We start from the raw sequence: 14,802 nt of genomic DNA, 5'->3' as shown, positions 1-14,802 counted from the left end.
TATCTGTTTTGGTGGGGTGTATGTGTGTACCTGTTTTTGGTGGGGTGTATGTATTTATCTGTTTCGGTGGGGTGTATGTATGTATGTATGTATCTGTTTTGGTGGGGTGTATGTATGTATGTATGTATGTATCTGTTTTGGTGGGGTGTATGTATGTATGTATGTATGTATCTGTTTTGGTGGGGTGTATGTATGTATCTGTTTTTGGTGGGGTGTATGTGTGTATCTGTTTTTGGTGGGGTGTATGTATGTATCTGTTTTGGTGGGGTGTATGTATGTATGTATGTATCTGTTTTGGTTGGGTGTATTGTATGTATGTATCTGTTTTGGTGGGGTGTATGTATGTATCTGTTTTTGTTGGGGTGTGTGTGTACCTGTTTTTGGTGGGGTGTATGTATGTATCTGTTTTGGTGGGGTGTATGTATGTATCTGTTTTGGTGGGGTGTATGTATGTATCTGTTTTGGTGGGGTGTATGTATGTATCTGTTTTGGTGGGGTGTATGTATGTATCTGTTTTTGTTGGGGTGTGTGTGTATCTGTTTTTGGTGGGGTGTATGTATGTATCTGTTTTTGTTGGGGTGTATGTGTGTATCTGTTTTTGTTGGGGTGTATGTGTGTATCTGTTTTTGGTGGGGTTTATGTATGTATGTATGTATGTATCTGTTTTTGTTGGGGTGTATGTGTGTATCTGTTTTTGGTGGGGTGTATGTATGTATCTGTTTTTGGTGGGGTGTATGTATGTATCTGTTTTTGTTGGGGTGTATGTGTGTATCTGTTTTTGGTGGGGTGTATGTATGTATGTATGTATCTGTTTTTGTTGGGGTGTATGTGTGTATCTGTTTTTGGTGGGGTGTATGTATGTATGTATGTATGTATCTGTTTTTGTTGGGGTGTATGTGTGTATCTGTTTTTGGTGGGGTGTATGTATGTATGTATGTATGTATGTATCTGTTTTTGTTGGGGTGTATGTGTGTATCTGTTTTTGGTGGGGTGTATGTATGTATGTATGTATCTGTTTTTGGTGGGGTGTATGTATGTATGTATGTATCTGTTTTGGTGGGGTGTATGTATGTATGTATCTGTTTTTGGTGGGGTGTATGTATGTATGTATGTATGTATGTATGTATCTGTTTTGGTGGGGTGTATGTATGTATGTATCTGTTTTTGGTGGGGTGTATGTATGTATGTATGTATCTGTTTTGGTGGGGTGTATGTATGTATGTATGTATCTGTTTTGGTGGGGTGTATGTATGTATGTATGTATGTATGTATCTGTTTTTGGTGGGGTGTATGTATGTATGTATGTATCTGTTTTGGTGGGGTGTATGTATGTATCTGTTTTTGGTGGGGTGTATGTATGTATCTGTTTTGGTGGGGTGTATGTGTGTATCTGTTTTTGGTGGGGTGTATGTATGTATCTGTTTTGGTGGGGTGTATGTATGTATCTGTTTTGGTGGGGTGTATGTATGTATCTGTTTTGGTGGGGTGTATGTATGTATCTGTTTTTGGTGGGGTGTATGTATGTATCTGTTTTGGTGGGGTGTATGTATGTATGTATGTATCTGTTTTGGTTGGGTGTATTGTATGTATGTATCTGTTTTGGTGGGGTGTATGTATGTATCTGTTTTTGTTGGGGTGTGTGTATGTATCTGTTTTGGTGGGGTGTATGTATGTATCTGTTTTTGTTGGGGTGTGTGTATGTATCTGTTTTGGTGGGGTGTATGTATGTATCTGTTTTTGTTGGGGTGTGTGTGTACCTGTTTTTGTTGGGGTGTGTGTATGTATCTGTTTTGGTGGGGTGTATGTATGTATCTGTTTTTGTTGGGGTGTGTGTATGTATCTGTTTTGGTGGGGTGTATGTATGTACCTGTTTTTGTTGGGGTGTGTGTGTATCTGTTTTTGGTGGGGTGTATGTATCTGTTTTGGTGGGGTGTATGTATGTATCTGTTTTGGTGGGGTGTATGTATGTATCTGTTTTGGTGGGGTGTATGTATGTATCTGTTTTGGTGGGGTGTATGTATGTATCTGTTTTTGGTGGGGTGTATGTATGTATCTGTTTTTGGTGGGGTGTATGTATGTATCTGTTTTTGGTGGGGTGTATGTATGTATCTGTTTTGGTGGGGTGTATGTATGTATCTGTTTTGGTGGGGTGATATGGTTATCTGTACCCGTGTGCGTGTGCGTGTGTGTGTGTGTGTGTGTGTGTGTGTGTGTGTGTGTGTGTGTGTGTGTGTGTGTGTGTGTGTGTGTGTGTGTGTGTGTGTGTGTGTGTGTGTGTGTGTGTGTGTGTGTGTGTGTGTGCGTGTGCGTGCTTTATTTGTTATCAACCGCTCGTACCTCGGCCATGTTCCTTACACTCTCAAACAACCACAATCAAACCACAACAACAACAACCAAAACAAAACCCCAACAACAACAACAACCAAAACAACAACAACCAAAACAAAACCCCAACAACAACAACAACAACCAAAACAACAACAACCAAAACAAAACCCCAACAACAACAACAACCAAAACAACAACAACCAAAACAACACCCCAACAACAACAACAACCAAAACAAAACCCCAACAACAACAACCAAAACAACAACAACCAAAACAAAACCCCAACAACAACAACAACCAAAACAACAACCAAAACAAAACCCCAACAACAACAACAACCAAAACAAAACCCCATCAACAACAACAACCAAAACAACAACAACCAAAACAAAACTCCAACAACAACAACAACAACAACAACCAAAACAAAACCCCAACAACAACCAAAACAACAACAACCAAAACAACACCCCAACAACAACAACAACCAAAACAAAACCCCAACAACAACAACAACCAAAACAACAACAACCAAAACAAAACCCCAACAGCAACAATCATGTCAACTTCTCCAGGGTGGTTTAAGGCCACTATTGATTTCCACACTTTTCACAAATCATACCCAGTTGTGATTGGTCCATTCTCAGTGTTTGAAGCACACTGTGTTGCTGTCCTCCTTTTCTCTGCTCTTTTTGCACTCTTCATGCATTTCTGTTGTTGTCAGTCCTGAATTTGTTTTTCACCCGAAAATAAAGTATCCCCAAAGCAACACAGCCCAGTAAAATCATTGAACACGATCAAATGATTATTTGATAAACAAACATACAACAATGAACTTTCCTAGTCAGTGAGAAATAAAGAACAAAGGTAAAACAGAGCGAGAAATAGGCACTCACTCCTTGCTTAAAATAGTTGAGCATCTAAATGTTGAATTTAAAAGTAGGCCATGATAGGAAGAAGTCATGCATTTCTCCCACATCTCCCAGTTACACAACTGATGACATAACCAGTAAACGTGATTTCTTTCCTCCCAGGTCTCTTTGTATGTCTAATGTGTATGAAAGTGTTCCTCTGTACATGTGAAAAGCAATGCAAAGTATTTATGGGTGGCTGGGGAGGATGAGAGTGTTTTCAGAAAGTGGGGGGAGAAAGATAGAAAGAGAGAGTGAGAAAAGGGGAGGAGAGAGAGAGAGAGAGAGAGAGAGAGAGAGAGAGAGAGAGAGAGAGAGAGAGAGGGAGGGGTGGAAAGTGTTCAGAACAAGAAAGAAAATGAGAGAGAGAGAGGGAGAGAGAGAGAGAGGGAGAGAGAGAGAAAGGGAGGGAGAGAGCGAGAGAGAAGATAGAGAGAAGTGGGAAAGGAAAAGTGTTCAGAACAAGACCCTTACTATATATTTGGCATCTCCAAAGTCTGAGGTGTTAACCCCAAACATCCCTTCACCTACAGTAGCACTGTATAACAAAGGGATGGGCGTAATACGTGTGTGTGTGTGTGTGTGTGTGTGTGTGTGTGTGTGTGTGTGTGTGTGTGTGTGTGTGTGTGTGTGTGTGTGTGTGTGTGTGTGTGTGTGTGTGTGTGTGTGTGTGTGTGTGTGTGTGTGTGTGTGTGTGTGTTGGCCTATCTACCATCGACCCTCTCCATCCATCCAAGTGGGGTATTCAATAATTAAGAGCAGGTTGGCAGAGAGGGATGGAGAGAGTGTGAGAGAGATGTAGAGCGAGAGAGAGAGGGGGGGGGGGTGGATGGAGGGATGGAGAGGGAGGGGGGGAGATGGAGAAATATAGTGTTAGAGAATTAGAGAGATATAGAGAAAGACGTGAAAGCACGTTCATATAGAGATAAGAATAATCCCCCTACATAGTGCACGACATTGGGCCCTGGTCAAAAGCAGTGCACTATATACAGTTTACATACACCTCAGCCAAATACATTAAACTCAGTTTTTCCCAGTTCCTTACATTTAATCCTAGTAAAAAATTCCCTGTCTTAAGGTCAGTTAGGATCACCACTTTATTTTAAGAATGTGAAAATCCTGGTAAAACCCTGGATCATTTTTATTCTAACTTCCGCGATGCATTAAAGGCCCTCCCCCGCCCTCCCTTTGGAAAAGCTGACCACGACCCCATTTTGTTGCTCCCAGCCTATAGACAGAGACTAAAACAGGAAGCTCCCGCACTCAGGTCTGTTCAACGCTGGTCCGACCAATCTGATTCCACGCTTCAAGATTTCTTCGATCACGTGGATTGGGATATGTTCCGCACTGCGTCAAACAACAACATTGACGAATACACTGATTCGGTGAGTGAGTTTATTAGCAAGTGCATCGGCGATGTCGTACCCACAGCAACTATTATAACATTCCCAAACCAGAAACCGTGGATTGATGGCAGCATTCGAGCAAAACTGAAAGCGCGAACCACTGCTTTTAACCAGGGCAAGGTGACCGGAAACATGACCGAATACAAACAGTGTAGCTATTCCCTCCGCAAGGCAATCAAACAAGCTAAGCGTCAATATAGAGACAAAGTAGAGTCGCAATTAAACGGCTCTGACACAAGAGGTATGTGGCAGGGTCTACAGTCAATCACGGATTACAAAAAGAAAACCAGCGGACCAGGATGTCTTGGTCCCAGACAGACTAAACAACTTCTTTGCCTGCTTTGAGGACAATACAGTGCCACTGACACGGCCCGCTACCAAAACCTGTGGACTCTCCTTCACTGCAGTCGACGTGAGTAAAACATTTAAACGTGTTAACCCTCGCAAGGCTGCAGGCCTAGACGGCATCCCCAGCCGCGTCCATAATTTGCAAATAAATTAATTTAAAAATCCTACAATGTGATTTTCTGGATTTTTTTCCCTCATTTTGTCTGTCATAGTTGAAGTGTACCTATGATGAAAATTACAGGCCTCGCTCACCTTTTTAGTTGGGAGAACTTACACAATTGGTGGCTGACTAAATACTTTTTTTGCCCCACTGTATCCACATCACTTTCCTATCTCATGATGCCATCTATTTTGTGAAGTGCACCAGTCCCTCCTGCAGCAAAGCACCCCCACAACATGATGCTGCCACCCCCATGCTTCACAGTTGGGATGGTGTTCTTCGGCTTACAAGCCTCCCCCTTTTTCCTCCAAACATAACGATGGTCATTATGGCCAAACAGTTCTACTTTGGTTTCATCAGACCAGAGGACATTTTTCCAAAAAGTACGATCTTTATACTGTCTATTGGTACTGTCTATTGGTCCCCCTCAACTTTAAAGCAAGCAGCATTTGGTGACAGGAAAGTCATAGTCCTTTTTGCTGAAGTACCATACAAGCATGGTTGGTTTTGTGTGTGTGTGTGTGTAAAAGCTTTCATTATCGTGCCATAAAGTTGAGCCATGAAATATTAGAACATGCTTGAAATAAGTTAGTCAAATTAAAGATGCACTCCGGGATCTTAAGCACAACAAATGTAACTTGTAATATATCATACAAATTGCAAAATTCGTAACATATCGCACATAATTGGATGACGTAGTACACTTTAGGCTCGTGAGCACGACTTTCAAAACTACTGGCTGAAATTATACACAAGTTAGAGAGTTCATCTTTAAGTGTGTTTGTGTGTTTTAAAGTTAGTGTGTGTTAGTGTTTATGTGTTTTAAAGTTAGTTTGTGTTTGTGTGTGTGTTTTAAAGTTAGTGTGTGTTAGTGTGTGTGTTTCAAAGTTAGTGTGTGTTAGGTGTGTTTTTAAAGTTAGTATGAGTGTGTGTGTGTGTGTGTGTGTTGTAAAGTTTGTGTGTGTTAGTGTGTGTGTGTCGCAAGTCTCCTCATAACTGTCTTCATGGTCTCATGAATTCTTCATTAAGGGTCTTTCACGTCATTATCAGGACTGACTCCGTATGAGGCGACCACTGAGTAATAATGTGTGTTTCTCCTTCACTACAGAAACACATAATGAGGTTTGTAGAAAGACAACAGTGTCCTTCTCCACCAACGTATTCAGTTAAAAGTCTACAGAGACACTCAATCTGAGGGTGGATGGTAATGATTGTCCCCTACAGGGAGCCGTCGAGATTAGCTCTCCATATTTTACCATAACTTAGCTATGGTTGGCGAGGCGCCCTACTGTGGTTCTGGTCGGGACATACATGTTGGAATGAGTGGCGCTGGGGCGGAGTGTGTATGCACGCCACTGCACACACGGACACACACCCACAGCCCGCTGACACCCCACTGATACCACAACCATTTCCTGCTGGGTTGGATTCCATCATTAGCTTTCTGGTAGGAAGAGAACGTGTTGTTGTCGCTGCACTGAACAGGTCATTCAGGGTCTTTCTTCCTTTCAAGCCTACTGGGCAGCATGACATATTAATAATATATCTTCCTTGGTGAGGATGAGGTTATGGGAATCACTGGCGGTTCAGAATAGCAGATGTGGAGGCAAAGGGTTTGTATTCTGTGAGTCCTAGTGTATGTATGTGTGTGTGTACTGCGAGCGTAATACGTGTGGGGAAGAAAGAGAGAGCACTGCATGCACTTATGTATGTGTGAATATGTGTGTGTGTGTGCAAGTGTGTGTCCTCCCTCCCCCTATCTGAGTGACGGACAGGCCCAGAGGCCCATTAGCCGCTGTATTGACAGAGGGGGAGTACTGCTCAAGTGCTGCTAAGTGGACAGCAGACAGATAACATGGCAGCGTCCATCTAGTCGGTCTATACGCCTCACAGCTCTATAGTCCACACTGAGGTGTGAGGGCTTCTTGTTCTGTTCTGGACAGCTGCGGGGCTAGATCCATCAGTCTTGACTGACCACTACAAACGGTCAACTGGGCTTACTGTTCCTACCCACTGTGTGTGTGTGTGTGTGTGTGTGTGTGTGTGTGTGTGTGTGTGTGTGTGTGTGTGTGTGTGTGTGTGTGTGTGTGTGTGTGTGTGTGTGTGTGTGTGTGTGTGTGTGTGTGTGTGTGTGTGTGTGTGTGTGTGTGTGTGTGTGTGTGCAGGCGAAAGAGAGAGAGAGAGTCCAGTTATCTAGCTACTACACAAAAATACAGGTCTATTGTTTGCAGGTGTGTCTGAATCAACATGATTAATTTCCCTCCATTTCTCTCTCCCTCGGCAAGCGGTATCAATGCACCAAGTCTGGAACCAACCATGTCCCTGAACAGCTTCTAGCCCCCCAAGCCATATGACTGCTAAATACAGTGCCTTGCGAAAGTATTCGGCCCCCTTGAACTTTGCGACCTTTTGCCACATTTCAGGCTTCAAACATAAAGACATAAAACTGTATTTTTTTGTGAAGAATCAACAACAAGTGGTGCTCTGGTCAGATGAAACCAAAATTGAACTTTTTGGCAACAATGCAAAACGTTCTGTTTGGCGTAAAAGCAACACAGCTCATCACCCTGAATACCCCATCCCCACTGTCAAACATGGTGGTGGCAGCATCATGGTTTGGGCCTGCTTTTCTTCAGCAGGGCCAGGGAAGATGGTTAAAATTGATGGGAAGATGGATGGAGCCAAATACAGGACCATTCTGGAAGAAAGACCTGAGACTGGGACGGAGATTTGTCTTCCAACAAGACAATGATCCAAAACATAAAGCAAAATCTACAATGGAATGGTTCAAAAATAAACATATCCAGATGTTAGAATGGCCAAGTCAAAGTCCAGACCTGAATCCAATCGAGAATCTCTGGAAAGAACTGAAAACTGCTGTTCACAAATGCTCTCCATCCAACCTCACTGAGCTTGAGCTGTTTTGCAAGGAGGAATGGGAAAAAATTTCAGTCTCTCGATGTGCAAAACTGATAGAGACATACCCCAAGCGACTTACAGCTGTAATCGCAGCAAAAGGTGGCGCTACAAAGTATTAACTTAAGGGGGCTGAATAATTTTGCACGCCCAATTTTTCAGTTTTTGATTTGTTAGAAAAGTTTGAAATATCCAATAAATGTCGTTCCACTTCATGATTGTGTCCCACTTGTTGTTGATTCTTCACAAAAAAATACAGTTTTATATCTTTATGTTTGAAGCCTGAAATGTGGCAAAAGGTCGCAAAGTTCAAGGGGGCCGAATACTTTCGCAAGGCACTGTAGTGAAATAGCTACCCAGACTATCTGCATTTAGCCTTTTCTGCACTAACTTTTTTTGTTACTCATCACATACGCTGCTGCTACTGTTTACTATCTGTCACGTTATTCCTAGTTATGTACATACACATCTACCTCAATGACCTCGTACCCCTGCACATCCACTCAGTACTGCTGCCCAGTGTAGTTATGTACATACACATCTACCTCAATGACCTCGTACCCCTGCACATCCACTCAGTACTGCTGCCCAGTGTAGTGCTATGTACATACACATCTACCTCAATGACCTCGTACCCCTGCACATCCACTCAGTACTGCTGCCCAGTGTAGTTATGTACATACACATCTACCTCAATGACCTCGTACCCCTGCACATCCACTCAGTACTGCTGCCCAGTGTAGTTATGTACATACACATCTACCTCAATGACCTCGTACCCCTGCACATCCACTCAGTACTGCTGCCCAGTGTAGTTATGTACATACACATCTACCTCAATGACCTCGTACCCCTGCACATCCACTCAGTACTGCTGCCCAGTGTAGTTATGTACATACACATCTACCTCAATGACCTCGTACCCCTGCACATCCACTCAGTACTGCTGCCCAGTGTAGTTATGTACATACACATCTACCTCAATGACCTCGTACCCCTGCACATCCACTCAGTACTGCTGCCCAGTGTAGTTATGTACATACACATCTACCTCAATGACCTCGTACCCCTGCACATCCACTCAGTACTGCTGCCCAGTGTAGTTATGTACATACACATCTACCTCAATGACCTCGTACCCCTGCACATCCACTCAGTACTGCTGCCCAGTGTAGTTATGTACATACACATCTACCTCAATGACCTCGTACCCCTGCACATCCACTCAGTACTGCTGCCCAGTGTAGTTATGTACATACACATCTACCTCAATGACCTCGTACCCCTGCACATCCACTCAGTACTGCTGCCCAGTGTGTAGTCAAGTCATCATTACTCATTGTGTATTTATTATTACCTGTGTTATCACGTGTTTAACTTCCTATTATTTCTCTATTTGATTTCTCTCTACATTGTTCAGAAGGGCCTGTAAGTGAGAATTTCACTGTTAGCCTACAGCTGTTGTTTATGAATCCTGTGATAAACAACATGTGATTTGTCTCTACAGCAGAGATCCAACAGAGTGGATGAGGGGGCAGAGAGTTCCTTCCCGCTATAGCTGAATGTGCATGGTGAATACTAATACAATCAGATCTCTCTCTCTCACACACACACACACACACACACACACACACACACACACACACACACACACACACACACACACACACACACACACACACACACACACACACACACACACACACACACACACACACACACACACACACACACACACACACACACACTATGAGCAATAGCTGTGGCATTTGCTATCTATCACAGCTAGTCACAACAACTGGATAGAGGCATCGGGGTACTTTGGCAACACACTCCTGTGCGTGTGTGTGTGTGCGCACGTGTGTGTGTGTGTGTCAACAATACTCCTCCGCGCCAGCTGGAAACTGAAACTATTCAGGGTTTATAATCAAAGACCTGAGCAATCACTGTGCTTGTTTAAGGCTGAGCATGTGTCCAATGTCATTGATAGGAAATGCTATCGCTATCAGATTGGCATTTACAGCGCTGTTGAAGGAATGTAAACTAAAGTAAAGCGGAAGAGCCCTGGGGCCTCAGCGATAGACAGCTGTGGTTGGTTACTGCTTTGTCTAAACCTTATGTACCCGTTTGATGTGGTAGATGCTAGATTTGGGGGGTGTGTGGTTTTAAAACATTGGAGTTTGTCACCTGAGGTAACCTTACAGTGTGCGATGGTTACTGAATGGTTACCCAATTTACTTTCACAGCTGATCCAACGGTTACCTACAGTTGAAGTCGGAAGTTTACATACACTTAGGTTGGAGACATTAAAACAACTCCACGAATGTCTAGTTTTTTATAGTTTTGGCAAGTCGGTTAGGACATCTACTTTGTGCATGACACAAGTAATTTTTCCAACAATTGTTTCAGACAGATTATTTTACTTATAATTCACTGTATCACAATTCCAGTGGGTCAGAAGTTTACATACACTAAGTTGATTGTGCCTTTAAACAGCTTGGAAAATTCCAGAAAATTATTTCATGGCATTAGAAGCTTCTGATAGGCTAATTGACATCATTTGAGTCAATTGGAGGTGTACCTGTGGATGTATTTCAAGGCCTACCTTCAAACGCAGTGCCTCTTTGATTGACATCATGGGAAATTCAAAAGAAATCAGCCAAGACCTCCTCAAGTCTGGTTCATCCTTGGGAGCAATTTACAAACACATAAAGGTACCACATTCATCTGTACAAACAATAGTACGGAAGTATAAACACCATGGGACCACGTAGCCGTCATACTGCTCAGGAAGGAGACGCGTTCTGTCTCCTGGAGATGAATGTACTTTGGTGCAAAAAGTGCAAATCAATCCCAGAACAACAGCAAAGGACCTTGTGAAGATGCTGGAGGAAACGGGTACAAAAGTATCTATATCCACAGTAAAACAAGTTCTATATCGACATAACCTGAAAGGCCGCTCAGCAAGGATGGAGCCACTTCTCTAAAACCACCATAAAAAAGCCAGACTACGTTTTGCAACTGCATATGGGGACAAAGATCATACTTTTTGGAGAAATGTCCTCTGGTCTGATGTTGTGGGGGTGCTTTGCTGCAGGAGGGACTGGTGCACTTCACAAAATAGATCGCAACATGAGTTGGAAAATGATGTGGATATATTGAAGCAACCATCTCAAGACAGCAGTCAGGAAGTTAAAGCTTGGTCGCAAATGGGTCTTCCAAATGGACAATGACCCCAAGCATACTTCCAAAGTTGTGGCAAAATGGCTTAAGGACAACAAAGTCAAGGTATTAGAGTGGCCATCACAAAGCCCTGACCTCAATCCTATATAACATTTGTGGGCAGAACTGAAAAAGTGTGTGCGAGCAAGGAGGCCTACAAACCTGACTCAGTTACACCAGCTCTGTCAGGAGGAATGGGCCAAAATTCACCCAACTTATTGTGGGAAGCTTGTGGAAGGCTACCCGAAACGTTAGACCCAATTTAAACAATTTAAAGGCAATGCTACCAAATACAAATTCAGTGTATGTAAACTTCTGACCCACTGGGAATGTGATGAAAGAAATAAAAGCTGAAATAAATCATTCTCTCTATTATTCTGACATTTCACATTCTTAAAATAAAGTGGTGATTTGAACTGACCTAAGACGGAATTTTTACTAGGATTAAATGTCAGGAATTGTGAAGGTGTATGTTAACTTCCGACTTCAACTGTACATATGTTCGATCTTAATTTGACCAGTATTGTCGCAGCAACAGGATTTTTACATTTAGTCCATTTTGATTGAAAAGGGCTACATGAAAAGTGCAATACTGTTAATGTAACCACGTGTTAGTGTCGGTTTTCCGTGAATTTATGTCAATCGTGTAGCTCGTCTGCATTCAGGAAAATTAACATCCTACATCTGTATAAGGTTTCCACTACAGAGTGAGTGTGTGTGTAGGTGCATACACCGTAGCAGTACTATCCTACCTATGCAATAGCAGAGCAGGACAGACAGCAGGACGGACAGGCCCACGGCGCTGAGAGCAGTGCATCTCCAGGAGCAGTACTTGGAGGATTTCTTGAACTTGAAGGCGGAGCGGGAGAGGGTGTTTCTGGGTAGGGGCCGTGTGGGCGGCGAGTAGACGGAGCCCGTTGCCATGGTGTAGCCTGGAGTAGCCGTGCTGAACAGAGGGGTCGTGCCGGTGCCTGTCTTGAAGAGGAAGTGCCTGGAGAAGAGGAGAGGAGAGAGAGAAATAAAGAGGGAGAAGGAGGGTGAGAATGGAGACTAGACAAAGTAGGAGATTGAATGGAACTACATTGTCTACTAAGTTCTAGCCTGGTCCCAGATCTGTCTGTGCTATATAGCCAACTCCTATATAATGGCCATTATTTGGCAAATTCGCATAAACAGATCTGGGACCAGGTTCCAGTTTAAAACACAAACAAAGTAACAGCTACAATAGCAAATGAAGTAGACAGTTAGTAGAAACTAACCACAAACAAACAAAACACTTGAAGGCCTGTGAAGTCTAAAACAGGAAGCATATGAACACGGAACAGACAAAGCATTCCCAAAATGTTATGGAAAGACATACAAGGACTGCTGTTTTCTTTGTTTAATAAACCATCACCTTCCTGCAGTACAAGTAGGATTGCCTAAGAGACCAGGCATTTACCAAAGTCAGCTATTTCAATCAAATGAATTAGTGTGTGTGTGTTTCTACTAGAGACAGTGTGTGTGTGTGTCATTGCTCATTGATTGAACCAGGGACCGAGCCAGAGGACAGAGGGCTTCACTCTACTTTCCAATCAGACCCTGGAGTGTGTGTGAGGGTGCTTTACTGTGTGTGTGTGTGAGAGTGAGAGTGAGAGTGAGAGAGAGAGAGAGAGAGAGAGGGTGGGTGGGTTTAAGTTGTAGATCCGCACCCCGAGGGATGTGCAATTTGAATGAGAGTATGTGCATTGATGTATGTGTGTGGTGTGTGATTACGCACCCTCACACACACAATCACATGCAGGTAAAGCTGTTTCTCTGATTGTGAAGTAGATCTCAGTACATGAAACATTGAGTAAGAGAGAGAAAAGAGAGAGAGAGAGACTCCAGAGGCACAGTGAGCATCAGTACATTTTACTGAACACAACATTCTGTTGTTGAACATTTCTTGTGTGGGGCTGTCAGAGAGAGAGAGAGAGAGAGAGAGAGAGAGAGAGAGAGAGAGAGAGAGAGAGAGAGAGAGAGAGAGAGAGAGAGAGAGAGAGAGAGAGAGAGAGAGAGAGAGACAGAGACAGAGACAGAGAGAGCGAGAGCGAGAGCGAGAGCGAGAGCGAGAGCGAGAGCGAGAGAGAGAGAGAGAGAGAGAGAGAGAGAGAGAGACAGATGAGAGAGAGAGCGAGAGAGAGAAAGGGTGGGTGGGTTTAAGTTGTAGATCCGCACCCCGAGGGACAGGGATAAGTGTCGGAGTAGCAGAAAGAACGGATAAAACCAGGGAAGTGATTACTTAACACGTAAAAAAGGTGTTCGTCTTTAATTTAGTTTGCTACTTCCTTGAGGAAGTAGCTCTCCCTCACAACTAAACAACTAAAACCCAACAAAGTGCGGGCCAGAACTGACAAACCCATCCCTGTATGTTTTTCAAATGTAAGCTTCATCCCTCCCCCTTTTGTCACTCGCCAACCATGCCAAAACCCAATCTGGATTAGCAAACAGACAGCCAAGGTAAGCAATGCTCCAAAACAGGACTGGTTTAATAGTGTCTTTTGTCTTTCTTTAGACAAGCACACGGACAAGAATGAACCATCATGGAGACATTAAACAACCATGGAGACATCAGACAATGGGACAAACAGAGCTGATTCTCACTGTGATAACCAGCCAGACAACACTGAGCCTTCCATCCTGTTACATGGTAACGTCTTGTTGCTGTGACACACTGGGTGAAGTCTGGGATAAGATTGAGGGAATCTATGTGAGAGAGTTGGTAGACCAAAGAAGGCAGGAGCTATACAAAGGCATCCCGATGGCATTACAATACGACCTTAAGGCTTTCTACCCTGTCCTGTCTTACAGTGTGTTACCAATAAAGCTTTTAAAAATGCTTGTATTTAAAATATATATATATATATTTGTTTACATGGGATTGGACATGTGCGTGATGCTGTTTGTATTCGGCTCAGTGTTGCCAGGGGTTACACGGCGGCTGGGGTTTGGCACCATGCGTAGAGGAGGACGACAAGCGGAGGGGATGGACACTCATAGAGACTGAGATGGAGGCACGTACCCATCCCCATAGGCACCTTCGTGGCACGCGGGAGGGAACACATCCATCTCTATCAGGTTGTCATGCCCGTTTTCCAGAACGGCTTGCTTTGCTAATTTTCTACATGAGGGAGATGGAGATACCAGAGACATAACACAATTAGAGACGTGTGTGTATTTGTGTGAGTGTGTGTGTGTGTGTGTGTGTGTGTGTGTGTGTGTGTGTGTGTGTGTGTGTGTGTGTGTGTGTGTGTGTGTGTGTGTGTGTGTGTGTGTGTGTGTGTGTGTGTGTGTGTGTGTGTGTGTGTGTGTGTGTGTGTGTGTGTGTGTGTGTGTGTGATCAAAGTGTATTATTATACAACGCAATTAGAGAGAAGACTTGAGGAGATCGTTTTGGCAGCCAGACACGCCGACACACACAGAGCGATGGGGACGTAGTCACCCGGTAGACCTGACTGGCAGCCAGACACGCCGACACACACAGAGCG

The 14,802-nt window shown here is 43.5% G+C and overlaps 1 protein-coding gene across 14 annotated transcripts in view; it reads right to left on the bottom strand.

Annotated features, from left to right (window-relative positions):
* LOC124011990 (teneurin-3) overlaps positions 1 to 14,802 on the bottom strand; it is a 360,816-nt gene that overhangs the window by 166,987 nt on the left and 179,027 nt on the right. For 7 of the 14 annotated variants that reach the window (XM_046325296.1, XM_046325297.1, XM_046325298.1 and 4 more), the window contains 2 exons: positions 14,337 to 14,435; positions 12,046 to 12,284 (listed from right to left, as the gene is read on the bottom strand). In XM_046325296.1, the coding sequence (XP_046181252.1) occupies positions 12,046 to 12,284; positions 14,337 to 14,435 (338 nt within the window). The remainder of the gene's footprint in view (positions 1 to 12,045; positions 12,285 to 14,336; positions 14,436 to 14,802) is intronic. The other 7 variants (XM_046325302.1, XM_046325310.1, XM_046325304.1 and 4 more) reach the window with 1 other exon arrangement.

Source organism: Oncorhynchus gorbuscha, linkage group LG24 (genome assembly GCF_021184085.1).
Source record: "Oncorhynchus gorbuscha isolate QuinsamMale2020 ecotype Even-year linkage group LG24, OgorEven_v1.0, whole genome shotgun sequence".
NCBI classification, from domain to species: domain Eukaryota; kingdom Metazoa; phylum Chordata; class Actinopteri; order Salmoniformes; family Salmonidae; genus Oncorhynchus; species Oncorhynchus gorbuscha.
The sequence above is the reverse complement of the archived record's forward strand: the minus strand, read 5'-3'. Positions and strand labels throughout refer to the sequence as shown.